At 46.5% G+C, this 24512-nt stretch overlaps 1 protein-coding gene across 1 annotated transcript; it reads right to left on the bottom strand.

Annotated features, from left to right (window-relative positions):
- Nucleotides 1–49: 49 nt before the first annotated feature.
- On the bottom strand, nucleotides 50–22651 carry setdb1b (SET domain bifurcated histone lysine methyltransferase 1b). The gene is made up of 24 exons (XM_080857737.1): nucleotides 22541–22651; nucleotides 19851–20076; nucleotides 19148–19311; nucleotides 19003–19046; nucleotides 18333–18642; nucleotides 17942–18143; nucleotides 10607–10680; nucleotides 10181–10371; nucleotides 9757–9886; nucleotides 9296–9500; nucleotides 9005–9145; nucleotides 8434–8719; nucleotides 7889–8241; nucleotides 7239–7355; nucleotides 6746–6915; nucleotides 6143–6391; nucleotides 5680–5847; nucleotides 5021–5187; nucleotides 3421–3443; nucleotides 3281–3320; nucleotides 2994–3081; nucleotides 2515–2786; nucleotides 2185–2273; nucleotides 50–868 (listed from the first exon to the last, which is right to left on the bottom strand). The coding sequence occupies exons 2-24, from the start codon at nucleotides 20069–20071 to the stop codon at nucleotides 751–753; spliced, it is 3822 nt and encodes a 1273-aa protein (XP_080713863.1). The 5' UTR covers nucleotides 20072–20076; nucleotides 22541–22651; the 3' UTR covers nucleotides 50–750.
- Between the last annotated feature and the right edge of the window lie 1861 nt (nucleotides 22652–24512).

Genomic DNA, 24512 nt, shown 5'->3' with positions numbered 1-24512 from the left:
TAATGACACACCTGGGCATTTATAAACAACAAAACAATGAATACAAATATGCATCTGAAAACAAAACGAATAATAAACAGAGGAGAGATAGTGAACCGAGAGAGAGAGAAAGAGAAAGGGGGGGAAGGGAGAGGGGGAGAGAGGGAGAAATGGCACAAAAGCAATGAGGAGAGCTGGATGGAAGGAGAGTGAGAGAAACGGAAAGAATAGAAGCAAGACATAAGATGCATGAGATAAGATGGTCAGAGGGCAATAGATGAAGAGACCGTAGCGATGTGAAGTGGCTAAGAGAGAGATGTAGGCCACACCACTCTGTGCCATGAATACAGTAGTAAGGCAACACAGCCTGCTACACAGGGCAGGTGAAATGCATGATGGGACTTTTTTGTCCTGTAACAGATATGAGATGTGGTGTCCAGCCTTAGGGTCCTCCACTCCCCCATGTGACGCCGTGTCTAGAGACCCGGAGTCCACCCCGGTCCCCCTGGAGTTTAGTGTCATTATGCCCCTCTCCTAGGCCACTCTGCAACAGACCTGGGCCATGATTCACACCAGAGCCAACCCAGACTGAATAGCTCTCTGGGTCAACTCTGCCAGTTTTTACTCTTGTGAGTGTGTGTGTGTGTGTGTGTGTGTGTGTGTGTGTGTGTGTGTGTATCCTCATTTCTCTAGTGTTCCACAGCTCCTTCAGCGCTCCTTTCCCTCCAGGTCACCGTTGCCATGGGAATGGTGGCGTTGCCACAGCGATGGCTACAGCAGGCGCCCTCTGCACTCTGTGGAGCCGCAGCAGCACAGCAGCTCCTTGCCCTCCACGCTGCCAACCTCGTAGTTATAATCCCACGTTAGCTCTGTGCCCGCCCGAATACGCCTGGGGACAACACACATGGGCATATGTAATACACAGACACACACATGGGCATACGACATACACATACACACACACACACACATACACACACACACACATGGGCATAGGACATTCACAGACACACACATGGGCATATGACATTCACAGACACACACATGGTCATATGACATACACATACAGACACATGGTCATATGACATACACATACACGGGCATACGACATACACAACACACACACACATGGGCATAGGACATTCACAGACACACACATGGGCATGACATTCACAGACACACACATGGGCATATGACATTCACAGACACACACATGGTCATATGACATACACATACAAACACTGGCACATGATGCAAACATGCATCAACATCAACAGCACACCTTCCCACTTCAGCTTAGCCTGCAAGTGAGGAGGTGCTGAGGGGAACAGCTGGGAAGGGATCTACAATTTCAGTGCTGATCTAGACTGGTACTGGCGTGAAGAGCAGATAAGGGACCTTATTATTTTTACTTTCTACAACTCTGCTAGGTAACTTCTGTTAAAGAATGGTACCTTTGTCTCAGCTACCAAATAAAGCCTACTTAGCTAGTTATCATATCTTTATAGATCCTGTGTAGAATCACACAAATTTTGTGTTCTGGAGGAGAACCCTCGATAGGACACCGGGACAGTATTGCCCCGATTTTAAACACTGTTAAGTGCCACTCTTCAATGTGGGAAAGCCTTGTTTTTTTAAAGGCACCCAGTGCAACTTTCGAGGCTTAAAAATAAACATTCAATTTCTAGTCTTTTTTACACATAGTAAGTTTCAATAACTCCATACCATTACATATCGACATTCAAGGAGCAAAGATGAGACGTTGTTGTGTGGTTGTCTGATAGAAAATCGATAACAACAACAATCGCCGCCATTTTCTTTATTTTTTGTGACCTACAATAAATAAAGCAGGATTCCAGTCAATGGAAAAATGGCCTCTCCCCACTGGCGATTGTTGTTGTTTACGATTTTCTATCAGTTCTCACCACACAACAACGTCTCATCTTTGCTCCTTGAATGTCGATATGTAATGGTATGGAGTTATTGAAACTTACTACGTGTAAAAAAGACTAGAAATTGAATGTTTATTTTTCATTGAATGTTTATATAAAGTTGCACTGGGTGCCTTTAAGATGTAGTACGTCAATCCCAGACTGCAGACAGCATATGAGGACATAGAGGAAGTTTATCCCAGACTGCAGACAGTACTAGGACATAGAGGACGTTTATCCCAGACAGGGTACGAGGACATGGAGGCAGACTCACTTGCTGGCAAAGAAGGCTACCCAAGGGAAGCGCAGGTCATGAGTGTCCACAAACACGTTCTGGACAAAGAGATTAGGACTGCAGCTGTGCTGTAATTCAGAGAGAGAGAGAGAGAGAGGGAGAGAGAGATGGGATGGGAATTAGAGAGAGATAAGTGGATGGATAATGGATAAGTCAATGGACTATAAATAATTCTCACATGAGAATTCCAGGTGGTACTGACCAAAATTGGATACTTTGTTTGTGGAAGGTATTTACATGATGGCAGCTTTCAGTAGACTACCTACACTCAGGTAACTTTGTATAGAGACCACAGTAGTATGCACTTACATTGAGGTAGCGTCCGAGGTTGCCCTCCAATTTGGCGTCGATGATGTAACAGGACTCCTCTCCATCAAAAAACTGTCGTGTGGACTTGGCCACCACCTCACCCCCTCCTCCCCCACCTGTGCTCTGTGGGGGGGCGGTGGGCCCCGTTCCCGTCCCCATCGCTGGCCCCTCCACCTTGGGTTTCACCGGCCCAGTCTTCACCATCATGCCATGGGCGGTCTTCAGAGCGAAGCCCCGCGTAGACTTCACCGCTACCTGTCTCTTTACCGTTGCTGGAGAAAGGAAGGAAAGAAAGAGAGAGAAAAGGAAAGCGAGAGATCAGAAAAGAAGAAGAACAATGATGTAAAATGATGATCAACACATAAACATGACTTAATGAGAAGGCAGGTGGAGTTAAGGGTATGGGGACATGTGCTGTGGTTAGCAGGTGGAGCTGATGGTGCGGGGACATGCTGTGGTTAGCAACAGGTATCTCTTACCTTGAGTCTTCTTCTCGCGCTCCTTGTTGTCATCGGAGCCTGAGCTGATGGTCTGAACATCGTCACTGTCAGAGAGGCTCATTACATCCTAAGAGAGAGGGAGCAAGGGGGGGGGGAAGTAGACAGAACTTGACACACTAGTATGACACAAACAAGAGAATAAGAAGACTGAATCTGAAAGTGTGCAAGGACATTGCGGGCTGGATGCTGCACGTGACAGATCAATGCAAATAATGAGTGTGTATATGTGTCTGATGTTATATGAAATTAAGTTATGGTGTTGGTACCGTGTTTCCAGCTGGCTTTTTCCCACCCTCAGTTTTCACACTGCAAACACAAACATCCAGGAATCATAAATACATGGCCACTTACAGCGAGTGCTATGTTTAGACGGGTGTTTGGAAGAGGGAAACTAGGTGTTACTCACGTTATCTTGGATTCCACTGGCTCCTAAACAGAAACACATGAAATTAAATCAACATTTACATCCTGAAAAGGCATCACTTTAACATCAAATGAGTAGATTCCTATTCCAACCTATTCTTACAGATGTACAGTACCTGACTTAAACCTCAGGAATGATTGGGAGAGCTGTGAGGTGTAATAACTCAGCCACGTCTCTGAATGCTCCATTCTATCCTAACTCCTCCCTCTGCTCTCGTCTAAAGAACTTAAGTGAACCAATGAGATTCATTTATACCAGAGGTTCTCAAACTGGGGACCGCAACGCCTTGCCTGGGGGGCCTTGAAAAAGTTTTTATTAATTTATTGCAATACAGTGTACAAAACACAGACTATTGTTGTACGGCGTACCGTCACAGGAAAGGTACCTCGGAAAAAAACGATATGATTTTGCTTTTTTTAGTATGGTTACTTCATTAAAATAGCACGCAATCAGAGCGCACTCACTGTCCCGCACCCTGTCAGGCAGCCTGCACGCATTGATTGCAAGGGCGGGGCTGCCCAGCTCTCACATGCAACAGGCAGCCTTCACTCACAGCTAGTGATCTCAGGGGAGACATGGCCTCATATGCAGGAGCTCTTGCCGACCGTCCTCGGCTTGTTGAAAAAAAAGAAGTGAGATCTGGAAGTACTTCGGATAAGAAGCAGACTGTGAAGGAAAGCCCATCGACCCGTCTGTTAAACATTCTTCAAAGCCACTCAGGCAAAGTTCGGGGTGTCTGTCTGAGAGGTGCTTAGCCATATTTGACATGTTACCTCCACTGTCCTTCTCTGCCCAAAGATGCCCCTCTTGCGGTCCATCCCATCGGGTATCCCCAAGGACAGTTCGGCCAAGTGCCTCCTCTTAAAGGCCAGCCACCACGTCTGTCCCAGTGGTGGTGCGACGCTGTTTGGGCTCCTCTTTGTCCTCACCGCATTGGCGTACGCCAGGAAGCGCACTTTTGTGAGCTTTTGGTCATGCTGGAAACAGTGTACGATGTACTGCACCAGCGAGCTTTCATCAGCTGGTGACAGAAGCGGCGCTGGGCCTACGCTACAGCCATGGGTGACCCGCCCCTGGATCCGGTCCGCCAAGGTGTTGCGGGGGACATTGCACAACCTGGCCGCCCGGCGCGTCGACATACCTGTAGCTGCCACCTCCAAGGCCCGCACCATGTCCTCGTCCCTCCACAACTTTCGCTGAACCTTAATCTGTGAATATTTCACTACAAATTTGCATCTTGTATACTACCCAGGTCGGCGGGTCAGGAAACCCAGTCGAACAACGCGGGTTATTCTAAGAATCAACGCGGGTTACCCCCTTAATTCTAAGAATCAACGCGGGTATAACCTCCTCTTCTTCTGACAGTAGTGTTGTAAGTGGTTCTGTTCAAGGTCTACTGGGGCCCGAAATAACATCCTGCAGCTCTAACCCTAGAATCAACGCGGGTATAACTTCCTCTTCTTCTGACAGTAGTGTTGTAAGTGGTTCTGTTCAAGGTCTACTGGGGCCGAAATAACATCCTGTAGCTCTAACAGGCAGATATTTCTCCTCTTCCTCCCCCCTTCCTCCCCCCGGGCCTTACCTTCTTCTCAGTCTTCAGGCCCTCTGTTTTGACCGTGACCGTGGCGGGGGAGGAGCTGAGCCACGAGGCCACTTTACTCTTCCCGCTCTCCTCCGGCATGGGCGGCGGCTTCCTGTCCTCCTTGCCCTCCGTGGACACGCTCATGCCATCCTTACTGTCCTGGCTCCCTGAGAGGAGCGACACACAACACACACAACCTTCACACAGAGCTCTAGACCCCTCTGCTTACGTCCTTATATGCCCTTCGTCTGTCTGTCTGTCTGTCTGTCTGTGTGTGTCTGTGTGTCTGTGTGTCTGTGTGTGTGTGTGTGTGTGTGTGTGTGTGTGTGAGAGTGTTTGTGTGTGTGTGTGAGAGTGTGTGTGTGTGAGAGTGTGTGTGTTTATGAGTGTGTATGAGGGGGTGTGTGTTTGTGTGTATGAGTGTGTGTGTGTGTGTGTGTGTGTGTGTAAAGTTCTTATATGTCCTTTGTCTGTGTGTGTGTCTGTGTGTGTGTATGTGGTATGTGTGTGTGCATGAGTGCGTGTAGCTCCAGTAAAAACTTCATATCCCACAATCACCCTTGCTTCTCTGCCTTGCTCTCACTTCGCTGTAAGTCCTTGTGTGAGGTGTAGCTCCTCTATACATTGAGACTTCATATCCCATACACCCCAGCTCTCACCTTCCTTCATGCCCTTGGCCTGTCTGCGTGTGGTGTAGCTCCTCCACACTGAGCTGGACGTGAAGTATGGCTCCTTCACGAACGTGTCGTCTGAGCTGTCATCATCATCATCCTCGTTAGAGTCCTCGTTATCGTCATCCTCTCCCTCTCCTGAGGAATCAGCTTGGCCTGCTCCGATACACACGCACACGCACACACAAACACAAATGTGACCACATTATGAGGACATTTTTTTAAGGAACACATGAAAGGACACAGATATGCAAGGACAGACAGATAGAAGGACAAAGCTGAGGTTTTGTCCAGTTGTTGAGGGTGTTATTTATTGGCCAAGAACACTGACCTGAGCTCTCTATTGTCTGGGCACCACAAACAACTGGTCAATGTCACTCGACATCACAGAGGAGAACACTGAGGAGGATGTGACCTCACAGACATGGGCATCCCTTCTGTGACCTCTCACCTTTGCGGCCGTTGCCGCTGCTGCTGTTGTCCTCGTTCTTGACGGAGGCTTTGGTCTGGAGGGTTGGGGTGGCGTTGAGTTTGACGCGGCTCATGTCCACTCCGCTGCCCTCGCTGTCGGAGCAGTGCGCCTCGCTCTCGTAGCCCTCCTTGAAGTTCTCCACACTCTCGATGTGGTCAAGGTTGGCAAAGTACTCATCGCCCATCTCCAGGCCCTCCTTATCAGCAAAGTCATCCGTCAGGATCTTGCCTGAGGAGGAGGAGGAGGAGGAGGAGAACAGATGGAGACGGAGCGGTTATGTTAACTGCAAGTGGACTGAATGGAGCAGTGAGAGAAATATGTTTTCTGCCAAAAAAAGAAAACATGAAAATTCTACTCCTATTCGTGGAAGGGGGGCCACATTTAAGAGATGCTAGCAGAACAAAGTCAAATACTTTCACAGTAAATGATCCAGCATTGAGGAATTCTTTATTTTTTTCAAATGTTCCTCATATACTGAATGCCATTAATGTACACCACATGCCCTGTAATGTTCTAAAAACAAAGTAATAAAGCATCAAGACAATCCGACGTGTAGGAGAGAGACTGCCACATCCGTCTCACCTGCATAGATACAGACGAAGGAGCCCTTGGCGACGTCGTCGAGGCAACGGATGCCCCAGCCCTTGTTCTGGGTCTTGAAGAGCTGAAGGCGAACTTGCAGACCGTGCTGCACCAGTCTGTTAGTGCACATCTGGTGGTTACAGCGGCAGCGCTTGTTGCACTCGTATATCCTACAGGACAGGTAGATAGAGAGAGGAGAGAGAGGAGAGGAGGTTATTATATTATCCTACTGGACAGGGAGATGGAGAGATGAGAGAAGGTTATTATATTATCCCACTGGACAGGGAAATGGAGAGAGGAGAGAGGGGATTAGCAGACATTTTTACGCTCGATATCCCACAACCAACTTACATTAAAAGGTTATTATACAGGGGTTTATTGTAACGTCATTTTATTACACACTTATATCACCAACAGAACCACAGGATGGAATAAAATGAGCAAAGGGGTACTGGTAAGGCACCATCACAATGTACCCTGATGAGACACTCACCCTGTGGGCAGACACTCCTCCAGACGCTTGTTGACGTAGCCGGCGCTGCCGTTGATCTGTGCTCCAGGAGTACATCCAGTAGCCTGCATGGTCAGCTGGTGACACGAGCACTTGGACCTGCAAGGGACCCCACGAGACGATGGGGAGGGGTGAGGGGTGGGTGGGGATTGAACAAGAGAAAGTGACGTAGAAGGACAAGAAAATAACGGGAAAAGATAAGAGGGGGGCAAAGGAATAAAATCCAGCAACAAGGGGCTTATGGGCAAGTGGATATAGGATATGTGTAGTGTAGCGACAGCCACAACAGTTGGACCATCCTTACTTCCTGAGGAGCACACCCTAGTGTGTGGCCAGATGATCTGCTATCAGAGGTGCAGCTTAGTTCTGTGTGTGTACCACTTAATGGCCCCTGCATCTGTCTGTGCAGTCATAGCCAACCAGGACCTCGCAAGGTTAAAAGATGTGGCTAGCCAAGAGTATTTGTGTGTGTGTGTGTGTGTGTGTGTGTGTGTGTGTGTGTGAGCATGTGTGTGTCTGTGAGCATATATGTGTGAATGTGTATATAAACCCCTGAGGCTCCAGGAATGAAGCTGAGCTGCAGTGTTGAGTGTGTGTGTGTGTGTGTGTGTGTGTGTGTGTGTCCCACTCACTTGTCCCTGCAGCCATCTGTGCAGTCGCAGCCCACCAGGAATTCTGGGTTGGTGTTGATGAAGACGCCGTCGGCAGGGAGGCGCTCCTTGCTGTAAATCACGTCGGGTGGCGGCTTGTTGTCGATCTCGTTGACGCAGGAGAGCGGGATGTCCTCGTTGCTGTTGGTGATGTCGCGGATGAAGTAGAAGGGCCGCTGCGGCTGGAAGCGCCGGTCCACCAGCACGTACGGGTCCAGGCAGAACATCTCCAGGAAGATGAAGTCGCAGTGTGTCTGGAACAAGTAACGCTCGATCTCCGCCATGTTGCGCAGGCACAGCCCACACGGGGCCTTGTAGATTACGTGGAACGACATCTGACAGAGGAAAGGTGGAGGACTTCACACTCAAGAATGACAGAACTAAGCTCAAAGAAGCATTAAGGAGTTTAAGCGTGTGTGTGTGTGTAATTGATGCTGCATGAAGTGTGTGTGTTGATGCTGCAGTGAAAGAACAGAGTGTATACAGGAGGCAGGGTGTGTGTTTCTATGGTAACAGGGCTGTCCCACCTTGCGGTTGAGCCGCTTGCGTCCGGTCATGCGGCGGAACTCGTAGAGCAGGGGTGTGAGCAGCGGGTTGCGTCCGCAGTACTGATCGGGTTTGGCTGGCCGGATCCGCTTCAGGCAGTCGGGGGAGCAGTTGTGCGTCAGGTAGAAGAGGCGGTCGTTGGGCGCCTGGTAGGACGGCTCCTGGGGGATCCGGTCATTGGGTAAGGCAGGTTTCGGGAACGACGGCTGCTGGGTAGGGACAACCGGCGTCAAGGTCTGTACCGCACCCGCCTGAACCAGGAAATACCTGCGAGAGAGATAAGGAGAGGGGGGGCGGGGGGCAGTTAGAAGCTAGTGCTAGTAGAAAGAGCTACCTATACTAGTGCTAGTAGAGAGAGCTAGCTATGCTAGTGCTAGTAGAGAGAGCAACTATGCAGCCAGACATTGTATGAGTGCTCCCTGAGTGTGAAACCCAGAACTTTGTTCAAGTTTGTGCCCAGCTCTATCAGCTGGACTTCAGGAAAATCCACTAGGAATGAGTAAGATCCTCTTAATCGGTTGGTTTATGAATATTGCACTTCCTGACACCAACCTGGACGGGGTGCCCTGGTTAAGAATGGGCACGACTGTCTTCACAGAGGCCTGATGGCCGGGGAGTAGCCCTGGGCGCTGGGGGATATATGGAGTGGTGCTTTTTTTAGCCAACTGGAATTTGTACCGACTGTCTGGACTCCTGTTGGGGTGGATGGAGACAGGGTTAAGACACCATCGCCAACATTCAGCGCTGGGTTGAGTAGAAACAAAAATACAAAATTACACTGACAAAACAAAACAACAACACTGTGTCTGTCACTTTTAAAGACCCCCATAACCCCTTACTTACTCTGAGTGGAGAGTCTGCGCAGGGGGGACAGGGGCGGGGACAGTGACAGAGACGGGGACCGGAACAGGGACAGGACGAGGAACAGGAAGAGAAAGAGGTTTTGGGGGGGCTGGCTGGGTGGCAAGGGGTCGCAGGCCCATGGGCTGGGGCGCGGTCCCGAACTCACTGGTGTACTGGACCACAGGCCCTTTACTCCTCAAGGCTCCTGCAGGGTCGATTTGTTTTGGTTCAGGATTATTTGTTAAATGTATTTATTGTATTTATTACATTTTAAGCTTTCAGTTTGCATACTGTGTACAACACTCTCTTTCTCCATCGCAAACTCTCTCACACACTCTCTCACACTCTCACACTCTCACACACACACACACACACACCCTCACACACACACACACCCTCACACACACACACCCTCACACACACACACACTCACACACACACTCACTCAGCTCTAGCATTACCCATATTTGGACGAGTCCTTGGCAGTCCGGCCACCTTTTTATCCTGGTTGTTAGCAGTGTTCATCTTCAAGTTGAACATGGGTTCTAGACGTGTAGAACCGCGGTAGATCCACTCACTGCGTTTATCGTCCTGCACACATATAAATACAAACACATCAAGCATCCACAGACACAAACAGCATTTAGTCATATGTGACACCCATAGAGTTAAAGCATTCTTGGCTTTCCCCTCTCACTAATGACATGCTGCCAATCTACATCTCTTGCACCGAGCCATGTAACTAAGACTTTCCACGTTCAACTTACGCTTCCGGTGTAGTAAGTCATACCGTTTCTAAAAAAATATTTGATGATAAACCTCTTATGAAAGCTGTCTAACAACAATCCCAGGAGGCCCCTAAACAGAGAATTTGCTGAGTCTGACCAGGAAGAGGATCTTGACGAGGCTGCCGTCCACTTCCTCCACGCGGCTCCGCCACCAGGTGCCCTCCCACTCGGTCTTGATGAGCTGGCTGGGCTTGAGAAGCACCATGGGCCGGTTGGGGTAGGACGTGATGTACTCCTGAATGAAGTCCTTGCAGGACGCGTCCTCTATGTCCTCCCATGTGTACTTCACTGGAGGAGACAGAGAAAAAGACAGGAGGAGGTGGAGGAGAGAGGGGGCAGAGGGATGCAGGTAAGGAGAGGGAGAGGAGGAGAGCGTGAGGAGGAGAGGGAGAGGAGGAGAAGGAAGAGGCGGAAGGAGAGTGGGACAAAATCAAAGAGTATAACATGGTGAGAGTGGGTGGACAGAAAAAACAAAGGAGATAGATAGACAGATACATAGATAAGGCAAGGAAAGCGTCCTTACTTGGTCTGCAGACTGGGTAGAGTTCTGGCAGGCTGACATATGAGGCGTATCCATCATCAAAAAAGATCAGGAACCTACAAGAAACAGAACAAATCTTATCAGTGTCGGTGGTAGTCCCACAAAAGACTTCATTACCCACAATTCCCTTATCACTCTGACTTTCTTATCTGCATTCTGCAAGACAGCATTGGCTGAAAACAAGGTGTTAAAATCGTGACGCACTTTTGCCTATAAACTGCTTTGAAATGATACATTCACTCTCTTTGCGAACTCTCTCTACTCTGGCGTTGGCCAGCTCACACCTCTCTATCTCTTGGCGTCGCCCAAGGAGCGTCTTCGTCCTTCCACCATCAACTGGTGAAGGCCTACTCTTTTGTTCTCAACAAAGACAATCTCTCGTTAGCCAAACACTGCCCGCTAACTGAGACAAACTAAATTTAGCAAAGCAGCTAACATTAGACCTGCTAACTAGCTATCTCTGCAACCGGGACAAAGCACAACAGAACTCACGGAAACTGCAACATTCCGAGCGATCAAAATCCTCCGATCTAAGCTGCAGTGTAATACCGACGACATCACAGCAAGGACAACTTCTCCATCTCCGGACAGCATCATCTCTTCTCTGCCTCCTCAGCGTCGGATACGCCAGCACAACACTTTTCCAAAGGACTGGTAAAATCATCGACTGGGCAGCTAGCTATCATTTAGCTATTCACAACCTGGCTTAGCATAGGACTGTTTACATATGCCATTGTTCATGTATTGTATCTGTTTTGTTTACCGAACATAACTGTTATATACTTTCATTGTTAGCTGGTAGTTGGCTTCGCCACACCATCTAAGGGTTAACGTTATGATTGCTTCTCATATACATCGGGACTTGCATGCATTACTAACCACTTCCCTCTTCTAACATGGCATCTTAAATAACATACGATAACAAATACATTGGCCTTCATATAGCCACACACGCGAAGCTCATAATCGAACTTCCCGCTGCAGAAAGGCTCGTCCTTTTTCATCACCACACATGTATGTTCACGATTGCACACACATGCACGCGGAACTACGTGGTCAGGACAAAGGAACACACACACACACACACATAGTTTCAGGCGCGCTCCTAACAGCGCAACTCTGAGCTTACAAGCTCGCTCGCTCGCACACGCACACTCCCTCTCCCTTACACATACATATACTTCTTCAATTAATTAGTTAGGTACATTTAGCTAGATTACATATTGTGTGTTATTTCTTTATCATTGTGTAATAAATACTTTGATTTATATACGCTGGTTTATTTAATGTTACACAAGAATGGACGTTGTCAACCTCTTCTATTCAGAACTCCAATGACCTTCAACCATACTATTAATAAGGTAACTTTGTTGTAGTTATTAATTTAATTATTAATCAGAGTTCCAAATTGATAGTATAATATATTTTATGAGACTGATATATTTAATGAGACTGATTTGTGGATTATCAACTTAATTGATCTGCCTTTGTGTTGAATGGTTGATCCCTGTCCAATCGGGTGAGATTACCAACATATTGTTGCTGTTACAAGGACAGCACCAGTGTGTCTTGGTGGCCCTCGTGAAGACAATATCACAATTCCTACACAATTGCACCCACATTCACCCGGCGCCTGCTCACTGGGTAAGATACCTACCTAATCTGGTACTCCCAAATGAGAATGGTACCCATTATACCCACATAATATGGCGCCCCTGCGTGAGGATAGTACTGTTGGCAATCATTCATTATTTGTGTAATATTAATGACCGCTTAATTTCAGGCCAAATTCAGAATTTGATATTCTAGTGTTAAACTAGTCTAAAAGTCGTAACACTCACCGCCACTAGTCTGTCATAGGACTAAGCACTAGCTGTACTTACAAATAAGTGCAAAGCTTCATATATCAAATTGAGCTTACAAGCTATTTGATATTTTATTAGTGAATTAGCACCTTTTACAAACCTTGGAAATCTTAGAACTTGCTATTGCTGCTAGCCATTCAGGTTGAGCCTACTCTGTAGGAATTGTGAATTTCTGTCCAGCATTTGAATACCACGTATTCAATGCAACATTGTCAAGCTGTCAGCTGTAACTGTGCTTAATCAAACTGTTTCCCTTATTTTTAATTAATTCACAGCGTGCCACCGGCCCTGTGAAAGAGAGCTTGTACCTGACTGTTACTGCCACGCATTCCAGCCAGTGATTGGAATAGAGACTGAGAGAGAGCCACAGCGAGCTACCAGCCCTGTGAAACACTTGTGTACCTAGCTGTTACCACCACGTGTTCCAGCTTGAATTTAGGTAACTGTGACTGACCCTGACTGTAACTGCCCTGCATCTCAGTTAGTGTACCCAAACTTTTATGCCCACTAGACCCACTAGATGGCGCTGTAGCTACACCTCATTCCAGGAAGCTACTCCTCATTGCGTAGGTAATTACACTCCTAGGTTAGGCTAGTGTACTGCCCAAGTTACACTACAAGGTGTCTGCCACTGCAACACCATAGCCAAGCGCCTAAGTAATTTCATAACCTACCCTATTTTACATTACTTTAGCTTACCCCTCTAGCTAAACATAACAATGGATAACCCCTGTGTAGATCAGTTTATCTCTTCCGTAGCACAAAGCCTAAAACCTGGTTACCCTGAACTCATTAACAGTTTGAGTTTTAGTGAATGCAGGAAGGAGATAGACTCTCTACTAAATAACAGGTATGATGCGCAGACTGCATCCAAAGACCCATTGTTAATATGCTTGCTACTGAACTTTCACAGGCAAACCAGCCTTGCCTTCCAGAGCAATGCAGCATTAGAAGCGCAGAATGCTAGTCTCCTCCAAGAGGTACAGACAGCTAACAAGAAAGCTATGCGCTACCTAGGAGACCTACACTCAACAGAATTAGAACTCTGTGCACACAAGGAGGAGCTACTGAAGGTTAGGTCAGAACACCCTGCCCCACCACAGTCGTTCAGCCGATGTGAATCTGGTTACTCTGATTCACACTCCTCCCTTGGTGAAAGGTCTACCCCTCCTTCATTCAGATGGGAACACTTCCCAACTGACCATCAGTCCTTGGGAATGAAGTCAGCTCCTCAACCTCCACTGAGAGACCGAGTTAACAGCCTGACTTCCCATTTGCCCCTAACAGATACAGAAGAAACAGGTAGTTTATTCCCCAGTAGATATACTGCCCATCCTTCTTCTCAGCCTCTGTTAAATAACACTCTCTTCCGTGCCCTTCCCTCCGAAGGCAGGACTAGGTCATGTCCAGACTGTTCAGCCTCCTCTCCATACATCCACGAGAGTGAGTACCGCTGTCCAGCATCTGCCTCTCACCAAGAGAGAAGCACATTAGAATGTGATAGACATGTCCGTTCCCATGCTAGATTAGTCTCGCCTTCTTCAGAAAAGACCCTACAGAGTCCCCGTCTAGAAGCGCTTGAGCTCATAGCTAAGGACATTAAAATGTTTGACCCAGACCACCGTGATCAACACATTGACGATTACTTTAGGGAACTAGACAATAACATGACTGACCTACCCAATGCAAACCAAAGGGAGAAAATTAAACTCATGTGGAAAACCAGCTCTAAAGCAGTCCACAAGTTTATTCAGGCACAACCTCCCCGTATCAGAAATGATTACGCCGAGCTCTGTCATACTTTAAAAGAAGAATACTCTTCTCCTGTTGACGAGATCGCATCATTGGTTGCTGCCTCCCAAGTCAAACACACCCGTCGAGAACACCCTAGGGATTTTTATAAACGTTTGAGACATGCATACTTCCAGGACAAGAATGCACCAGGCTTAGAAGAAAGCTCCACCTTCAAGTCTCTGTTCTTGCGCAACCTGCACCCATGTGTGCGCACTCACGTTTCCCTAATGACGCATGAAGGTAACCCCTCAATGAATGAGATCCGGAAGATGACACAGATGGCTTGGGAAACTGTTGTCAATTCGAAAGAAAGGGGGAAAACAACTGAGCCTACCTGCTCAGGTAACAAAGCGTCGACCAAATTCACGGCCTCACAAGTTCACCCTCACTACAGATCAAAGGGGGGTGACAAACGGCCACATAGGGACACTGAGCGTAACCGCCATGTCCAGCATCAGCGTCGTAATGGAAATACATCCCCTAGAAGCAGCAGAAGGCCATATTCCGAAATCATGGCCCAGAAACATGACCTGCCCCTAGATTCGACGGACGATGACTACCGGTACACTGACCGACTCTCAGACCATGGCCGCAAGGCTACAGACAGTGATAGTGCCTCTGACTGTCCCTCTGACTATGGTTACCCCGAGCGTTATAGCCCTGAGCCACAAGTCAGACGACACTCCAAGCGCATGAACTCCAGAGTTCATCACTAACTGTCTGTTGAGCCAAGCAACACAAGCCACTACTCTGACAGTAAGACAACTGCTTGCTCAGGGATCTCACTTTTCCTGTAGTTGTATAGGCCAAACTTGGATTTGTTAGCAGCAGCAGCAACTTCCATTATTCTGAGCTAGTTCATTAAAACTACTGCAGTAGCACACTAGCTTCATACATCGCAGACAAAGCTAGTAATGCACATGTCCACATCAAACACAAGTTTAGGACATTACCATACTGCTACACAAAACCTTGATACAGCCATTTGAGCTTAAGTTTTGAGATCAAGATGACACCCTTCCGCAGCAGAACATGCCTGAAGGACAAAAACAGCAAAGGCTGCCAAGACTAGTCAGTCACTAGTCATCTACTAGTCAGTATTGTCATCCAATCTATTGAGTGATTCAACAAACACACTCTTGGATTCTCAAGAAATGGTTTTATCATTGTATCAGGTGCCCCGATCTCTGCGTCTCAGCCTAACAAGTTGACATCACTAACTTTTCCTATTCTCACTAACCCTGACGAGTAGATGACCCACTGGTTTATTTGTTGTATGCTATGTCATTGTCATTACTGTTTATTTTGATTTTGTCTTTGTAACTTGATGACCTTGTACCTGCTTAGCCAGAATAGATAGTATCAACAAATGCCCAGTACTGATGTTACAACTTTGACTGTCTCACCAATGAACTCTTTCCACACATGGACTATGCACAGTTGTGCTCACTGGATCACACATCCGGTGCAATCAAGTGACCAAAGGGGGGATGTCGGTGGTAGTCCCACAAAAGACTTCATTACCCACAATTCCCTTATCACTCTGACTTTCTTATCTGCATTCTGCAAGACAGCATTGGCTGAAAACAAGGTGTTAAAATCGTGACGCACTTTTGCCTATAAACTGCTTTGAAATGATACATTCACTCTCTTTGCGAACTCTCTCTACTCTGGCGTTGGCCAGCTCACACCTCTCTATCTCTTGGCGTCGCCCAAGGAGCGTCTTCGTCCTTCCACCATCAACTGGTGAAGGCCTACTCTTTTGTTCTCAACAAAGACAATCTCTCGTTAGCCAAACACTGCCCGCTAACTGAGACAAACTAAATTTAGCAAAGCAGCTAACATTAGACCTGCTAACTAGCTATCTCTGCAACCGGGACAAAGCACAACAGAACTCACGGAAACTGCAACATTCCGAGCGATCAAAATCCTCCGATCTAAGCTGCAGTGTAATACCGACGACATCACAGCAAGGACAACTTCTCCATCTCCGGACAGCATCATCTCTTCTCTGCCTCCTCAGCGTCGGATACGCCAGCACAACACTTTTCCAAAGGACTGGTAAAATCATCGACTGGGCAGCTAGCTATCATTTAGCTATTCACAACCTGGCTTAGCATAGGACTGTTTACATATGCCATTGTTCATGTATTGTATCTGTTTTGTTTACCGAACATAACTGTTATATACTTTCATTGTTAGCTGGTAGTTGGCTTCGCCACACCATCTAAGGGTTAACGTTATGATTGCTTCTCATATACATCGGGACTTGCATGCATTACTAACCACTTCCCTCTTCTAACATGGCATCTTAAATAACATACGATAACAAATACATTGGCCTTCATATAGCCACACACGCGAAGCTCATAATCGAACTTCCCGCTGCAGAAAGGCTCGTCCTTTTTCATCACCACACATGTATGTTCACGATTGCACACACATGCACGCGGAACTACGTGGTCAGGACAAAGGAACACACACACACACACACATAGTTTCAGGCGCGCTCCTAACAGCGCAACTCTGAGCTTACAAGCTCGCTCGCTCGCACACGCACACTCCCTCTCCCTTACACATACATATACTTCTTCAATTAATTAGTTAGGTACATTTAGCTAGATTACATATTGTGTGTTATTTCTTTATCATTGTGTAATAAATACTTTGATTTATATACGCTGGTTTATTTAATGTTACACAAGAATGGACGTTGTCAACCTCTTCTATTCAGAACTCCAATGACCTTCAACCATACTATTAATAAGGTAACTTTGTTGTAGTTATTAATTTAATTATTAATCAGAGTTCCAAATTGATAGTATAATATATTTTATGAGACTGATATATTTAATGAGACTGATTTGTGGATTATCAACTTAATTGATCTGCCTTTGTGTTGAATGGTTGATCCCTGTCCAATCGGGTGAGATTACCAACATATTGTTGCTGTTACAAGGACAGCACCAGTGTGTCTTGGTGGCCCTCGTGAAGACAATATCACAATTCCTACACAATTGCACCCACATTCACCCGGCGCCTGCTCACTGGGTAAGATACCTACCTAATCTGGTACTCCCAAATGAGAATGGTACCCATTATACCCACATCAGGAACCACCAATCTAAAAACGGCAAACCTGAGCAGTGGTCTCCAACATCAGGAAAATCAATCACATCATGGATATCCATTCTGCTATTTCTACGTAGCGGTGCTTTAGAGTTTAGAAAATTGTTCTAATTTAGCATTTACCAGTTTATTGTGGGAGGATTTGGATCCATCAGCAGTCATAAACGGTGTTTACAATCTGGTTTCAGATTGGATAGCCTTCCCACCAAATATGAACTGCACTGGAGTTCAGTTGAACCGTACCCCAGACCCCCGTACCCTAGACCCCCGTTTTCTGCAGTACGGTCCCTTGGTTCATACCAGAGTTCAGAAAACAGCTCACACATCAACAAAATGAACTGACCCTGGTCCGGTCCGCACCAAAAAGTGTGAAAGCACCCTAATTTCTCCTGATTCTTACCCAAACCTTTTCCCCTTCTCTAAAGGAGAGACAATGACATCATTCCTCGTGCTGCCTTGTGTTTCTCCCACTTTCAACACACACATAAACCCACCCACCCCTCTCTTTCTCCCCGCCACCTCTCCTCACCTCATACGGTTCTTGCTGTTGGGCATCTCCGCGACGACGCCAGCGTACAGCCACACTTGGTTACCGTCCTTATACTTGGCGACGACACGAGCGCCCACATACAGTCTCTCAAGCGTGGGGTTGTAGTCGAACGCAACGTGGTTGCCAGATAGTAAACTCTTCCCCTTGTTCTCAAACTTCACCTTGTACTTAAACGTGTTACCTAGGAAGCACAGCAGGACACACACACATTACTGATCACCTGCTTCACACACACGCACATTACTGGACACCTGCTTCACACACACTCACACTCACACTGACACTCACACACAATTACTGGACACCTCATTCACATAGACGCACGCGCACACACACACTAATACTGATACTAATAATACTGATTACTCACCCACAGACTTGATGGCAATGAGGGTGCCTTTGTGCCATGTCTTGGTGCGCTTTTTACCCAGAATGTCCATGTCCACCTTCATGGTGTCCTCCTTGAGGGAGAGGTTGGGCTGGGTGGGGGTGTTGCGGGGCGCCTGCGAGACGAACACAGCCGGGACGTTGAGCCCCCCTGAGCGGAGCGGGGTGACCATGGGGGGTTTGGGGGGGCTGAGACCCACGGCAGGGGAGGGGGCAGTAGGGCTGGTGACGGTCTGAGCGAGCTTCTGTACTTGCTGCGAGCTGCGCTGGAGCGCTGCAGACGCCTCCTTCAGCTGAAATACACACACAGACACAGACACACACACACACACACACACACCCACACACAAAGAGGTTCAAACACATGTAAAAATTCATACAGAGACAGAGTACAGACACACGGTCATGCACATATACACACCAGCATTAGCACACATGCACACCAACAAAGACACTCACACAAACGAAGAAACAACAACACCAACACACACACAGACATTAATAAATATGTAAAAACACACATTTAGACACATACACACACTGAGAGTCATGTACACGCGCACGCGCACGCGCACGCACACGCACACGCACACGCACACGCACACGCACACGCACACGCACACACACACACACACTCAGGGAATTGGCCTTACCATGGGGTCCTTCACTGGCGTAGTGATTGTCTTTGGTGGGACCACTGCAACAGACCAACATATTAAATCCATCCCATGTAAACACCCACCACACAACAGAAAAAGAACAGCATCACAGAGGAGCGGGTAAAAGATGCAGACTCACAACAACCCACGGCTATCACGTCATCATCGTCGTCATCATCGATCTCAATGACCTCCGAGGTCTCAGCCACACTCCCTCCCTCGTCCTCTGAACTGCTCTCCCGGTACGTCAGGCCCTTCTTAATGTACACCTGTTTCACCAGCTCCTCACATTTTTCAACAGACCTACACACACACACACACACACACACACACCACACACACACACACACACACACAACATTACTGTACACCTATTTCAACATATCCTCACACTCTCCAGCAGACACACACACAAGAATTGAGGCAGAAGATATCATCCCCCCACCACCACAACCACACATCCCTACCCTTAACCCAGACTGAGAGCTCAGAGACACATACACAGATTGCACGCACACACACATACGCACACACGCACGCACGCACGCACGCACGCACGCACGCACGCACGCACGCACGCACGCACGCACGCACGCACGCACGCACGCACGCACGCACGCACGCACGCACGCACGCACGCACGCACGCACGCACGCACGCACGCACGCACGCACGCACACACACACACACACACACACACACACACACACACACACACACACACACACACACACACACACACACACACACACGCGCGCGAGCACGCGCACACACACACGCGCGAGCACGCGCACACACACACACACGCACACACGCACACACACGCACGGACACACACTCACTCTGAAGCATTGAGGCAAAGGCTATCCACGGAAGCCACCTCTCTCTCCCTCTGTTCCACCCAGGTGGAGAGTTCAGCCAGCTGGGCTTTCCGCTGTTGCACAACTTCACTCTTCTCCACCTGCTCCTCGATCCACTGCTTGAGCTCGTCCAGCGACACCCCCAACTCCTCCTCCAGCTCCCGCTCCAAACTCTCCACCTCCACCTCCATCTCCATCTCCATCAGTCCTAAGAGAGACAGTCGATAGACAGACTTTTAAAAACAAAATCATTTCAATATCTCAGCATTCATGTTTTGCTTCATGCGATAGAAGGATGGCCATCTTGGCATGCCCTATCAAGAGATTGTCCATCATATAACACTCACACACAGCCTTCCTGTACCCATAACTGAACACAAACACAGAGAGAGAGGGAAAGAGGGAGAGAGAGAAAAGAGAGAGAGACAGAGCAGCGAAGGATGGAAACAGAGTTAAATAAGCTGAAGAAACATAGAACCAGCAGTAGGCCCTAGGCAGGGCGTTTCTGATGGCGGATGCTAATGCTAGAGGTGTTTGCTCCTGTGAGACCTGCCCCAAAAGAGTGCGGCGCGGAACTCAACTCTCAATCCAGTTGTCAACACATATGATCACAAAAGCACAGCCATAGAGAAAACAGAGTTACGACACTTCCATTGACTCCCGTTGTAAAAAATGGCGGACGACACTTCCGGGTTATGGAGACGCCAATAGTTCCAAACAAGAGACGGAGAGCCCCGTTCATTTCAACGGCTCGTCAAGAACAGTTGATGAAATAACAGCATTTAAAACGGCTTTCAAATTTTTAAGCATTAGCTATCAGTAGTATACTCTTTGGACAGTGCGGATGTCTGGCAGAGGGATCTTCATGTTTTGCAGGGTTTTGTATCCTGTTGTGCCTGCTGTAAATCGAATTTGAATCGCTTTTTTTAATGGTCTCATTGCCCCACCGAATCACCCCTTTCCTCTTTTGGCTGAGTGCATTAATCTGGTCCCGATTGAAACTTGAAGTGAACTTTTGTTGAAGGTTGTTGCATTTGTCTATCTGTTTATCTAGCAGTCTTTTATTTTCCAATTCCAATACTGACTTTACTGACTTCTGTTCAGTTTGATTAATTTAATAAATCTAATACATACATAGCTACTCTGCGTGTGGCCTTCCCTTCTCTGTTCCCTGCTCTGAGCCAGGCTTATATCAATACAGATGAAAAGCATGAGAAGGGTGTGAATGGAACTTTAATAAAATATCTTGTTTGCTTGTGTATTGGTCTATTCCAGTCCATATTATTATTCCAGTAAATCAGCTCTGACATACATTGTGTGAATAGTTGCTTGTAGAGTTAGATTTTGGTACTATTGACTGTATTAACATATTCAGTCATAATTAGTGGCTGTTTGATAGATCTGATACATGGCTCCATATTAAAATCTCCATGGTTCTGATGCATGCCCTACAAAAATAACTAAAATGTATCAAAGCGTGTCGCAACTCTGTTTTCTCTATGGCTCTGGTTGTGGTCAAAAGTGCCTGTAGACCATTATCGAAAGGAGGCGCTCAGCTTTGAGTGCCCACTCCAACACCACACTGTAGGCCGAACAACTACAGGCACTGAATGGGGCACCATGTCAGAGACCGGAAGTAGAGAAAGCTTATAAACGGACTTTACAAACAGTTCTTTACAGTTACAGAGATAACAGGCTATCTCTGTGGGGATCCTTTCGGTGTTGTCTGACCCTTATAATAACATGCACGAGCCTGTTTTTCTGGCTTGCCTCATTGTGTAGCAGTTTTGCAGGGGTTGACATAACCCTTCTCGTGAGCAGTTACCTGACGTTCTACAGCCAGAGAACTTGAACCTTTGACAGCGTTCCTTCTGAACCCGAGACTTTCCCCCTTTCGTGGAATGCTACACTACTTGCTGTACATGCCTCAAATGTAAACAGTAATTTGAGTGTTGATTATATTTATCCAAACTTTTTCACCACTGTTAGAACAGCCAGTGGCTATCTAACGTTAGTTAGCTAACGTGCAACGACAAGCTGATTCACTTGCTAACGTTACCAACACTAGGATAGCTATCCAACTTAATGGTAGAAATGTTTCTTAAAGTCACGAGAAGAGCAGTGAATCGAATATTCGAGACAGTGAGTCAAAGACTATTCGTATCTATCAAGAAGTCTCATGCAAACTGAATATGCACTACGATTACATTTCTGTGGCCCTTTGTTTTGAAATGTGCCTCTGACTGAACACGATAGGAGAACACGGCAGGACTTGGAGGGGAATACTGATGAAATAATTCAATATTTAAGCTACTTCAAGTATGCACTACATCCGAATCATCTTGTATTCATCAAGTATAATAACAGAACGGTAATAAGTCCTTAAAATGGCTGCAAACATGGCCCAGGTTCCCTTTCGAACAATGTGAGGTAGTACGACCCACAGTACATACTTCTGTAAGCTTTGACCTAGACTGCAAATAATTTGCAATCGCAAACAAATTCCAGTTCTAATAATAATGACGACAACGACCCCTCTTTAACATTAACACAAAATGTGTCAAATTAGCAGATTGGCAAACGTTTGCTTTCGGCACAATAAACTCCAGTATGAATTTGCTCGATTAGCTAACTTGCAGTTAGCTCACTCAACGTTAGAATGCAAGCCTTACCTTATTTATGTTCTTTGCTTCTCTGTATATTCAAATAGCTGAGTGCAGGCCATAGTTTTGTTCACTTATTGGCTTATTCGTGAGGCGACATGTATTTATGTAGGGCTACAGTATTGTGCTGTAGTTTAAATGTGTCTAAATATCTGCAGAAACTGACCACACAGTAAGCATGCAAGCAGAGCCCGCCCCTGCTCCAATCCGCATCCTGTTCGGAGTTGATTGACATTACTTTAAGCGGGTCTGATTTTCCTGGCGTCACAGCAGAGGAACACGGTGGTTCCTGAACAGACACGAGGATCCTGTCTGTGGGTACCAGTGCCACAAATTATGACCAGCGAAACCAAGTTTATGGAATAACACTCTTATGCATCCGCATGCATAGCCGCAATTATGTTTAACATAGTGAAGCAAAATATATTCAAAGCCTACATTTTAATGAAACATCAACAAACCGCTCATAAACAAATGTTTTGGTTTGGTCTAAAACTATTGAGCTAACTACCTAAAAGACAACAACAGCACAACAAGCTGCAGTATGGATGGATCTTTCGGATGCAATTTGCCATAACAGTGCTTCAGTGGGGGTCCGTTTCCCCTCCTGTGTACTGAATAGGTCCAGTCAGATCTATCCACAATGACGATGGATGCAGCCCACATCAGGGCCTTCTGTAGCCTAGTGTGTTCTCCTTGTATCATCAACTTCCCTGGTCATAAACTCAGTACATAATATCAAATGTAGTTTTCATATTCAATCATTATACACTTACACTACATATACACTATATGTACATTTATACTAGTTTGTTACTGGTTCTAATTAGTTGCTAAGGGCATTTCTTGGCAAAATAACAATGAAATTGGCCGTAATCTCATCAAATGTATCGCAATGTAATGATTGTCACTCTCAGTGTATGGACTGTAAAAGGTTTTATTTATTAGTTGCTCCTTCTCTTGTTTAGGAGGGATTTCATTTTTTAATAACACAGCAGATGGCATCTCTTCATTGAAGCAATCCATTCAGCATTTTTTTCCAACATTTGAGTGTAGGATACTTTTAAACACAATAGGTTACATGTACAATTGTATTTAGGGGTTTATTATAAAATAAGGTAACCTAAACAGACAAATATAGTAGCCTATATATATACACACCTATTGTGGCCCATAAAAGCACTATATAAGAACCATGGGTCCCCTCCTCAACCCGTGTAGACAGACTCCTATAGGGCCCAAATGGGAGAAATCTGGGTTGCCCATACGGGTCGTATACGCAGCCCATCAAGGGCCCATCATCAACCCATCTGGGCTAACCCATGTGGGTCTCCATGGAAACTGAACAAAACTGTCTGGGCCCCAAATATCAGCTCAGGGGCAACCCATTAAGGCCCGACGTGGGTGTGCTGGCTGGGATGGATGCAAAATAATTAGGGTAGTAAATGTAAAAATCAATACATTAATGACAAAAAAATGAACAGAAACACAACGATGACATTTTCGTTTGCTATTTTAACCCCTTTTTAACAGCAATAAAGTAGACGCTTGACCACCAAACTTGTTTTTATTTACCTTAACAACTCAAAGTCTTTATTAATACATCGACAAGGTGTTTTTATTCTCACATAACTGGTGTGTTGATGCTGCAGCCTACCAGCTGATGAGGGATGGACCATGAAACATGAAACATGTGGTGAAGCAGGCCCATCCCAGAGATGGCACTAGCGATATAGTCATAACTTGCACAAATAGTCATACCCCAGTAATGGCAGTCCAAAGATATGACTGATGAAGACATGTATTGTGGTCCCAATGCTGTGTGAATGTTTGAGAACCAGACACAGGACAGTTGCTTTGAACTGCCAGTCAGTTTCTGAACGGTGATTCAGTGGCTGTTACATACGTACATTTTGAAGCACATGCCAATATGTCCTTAATCTTTTAATGGATTTTCACAAGTCTTTGTTGAATTTTGGTT

The sequence above is a fragment of the Sprattus sprattus genome (genome assembly GCF_963457725.1).
Source record: "Sprattus sprattus genome assembly, chromosome: 19".
In the NCBI taxonomy this organism is placed as follows: Eukaryota; Metazoa; Chordata; class Actinopteri; order Clupeiformes; family Clupeidae; genus Sprattus; species Sprattus sprattus.
Note: the sequence above shows the minus strand (reverse complement) of the source record. Positions and strands in the feature narration are given on the sequence as shown.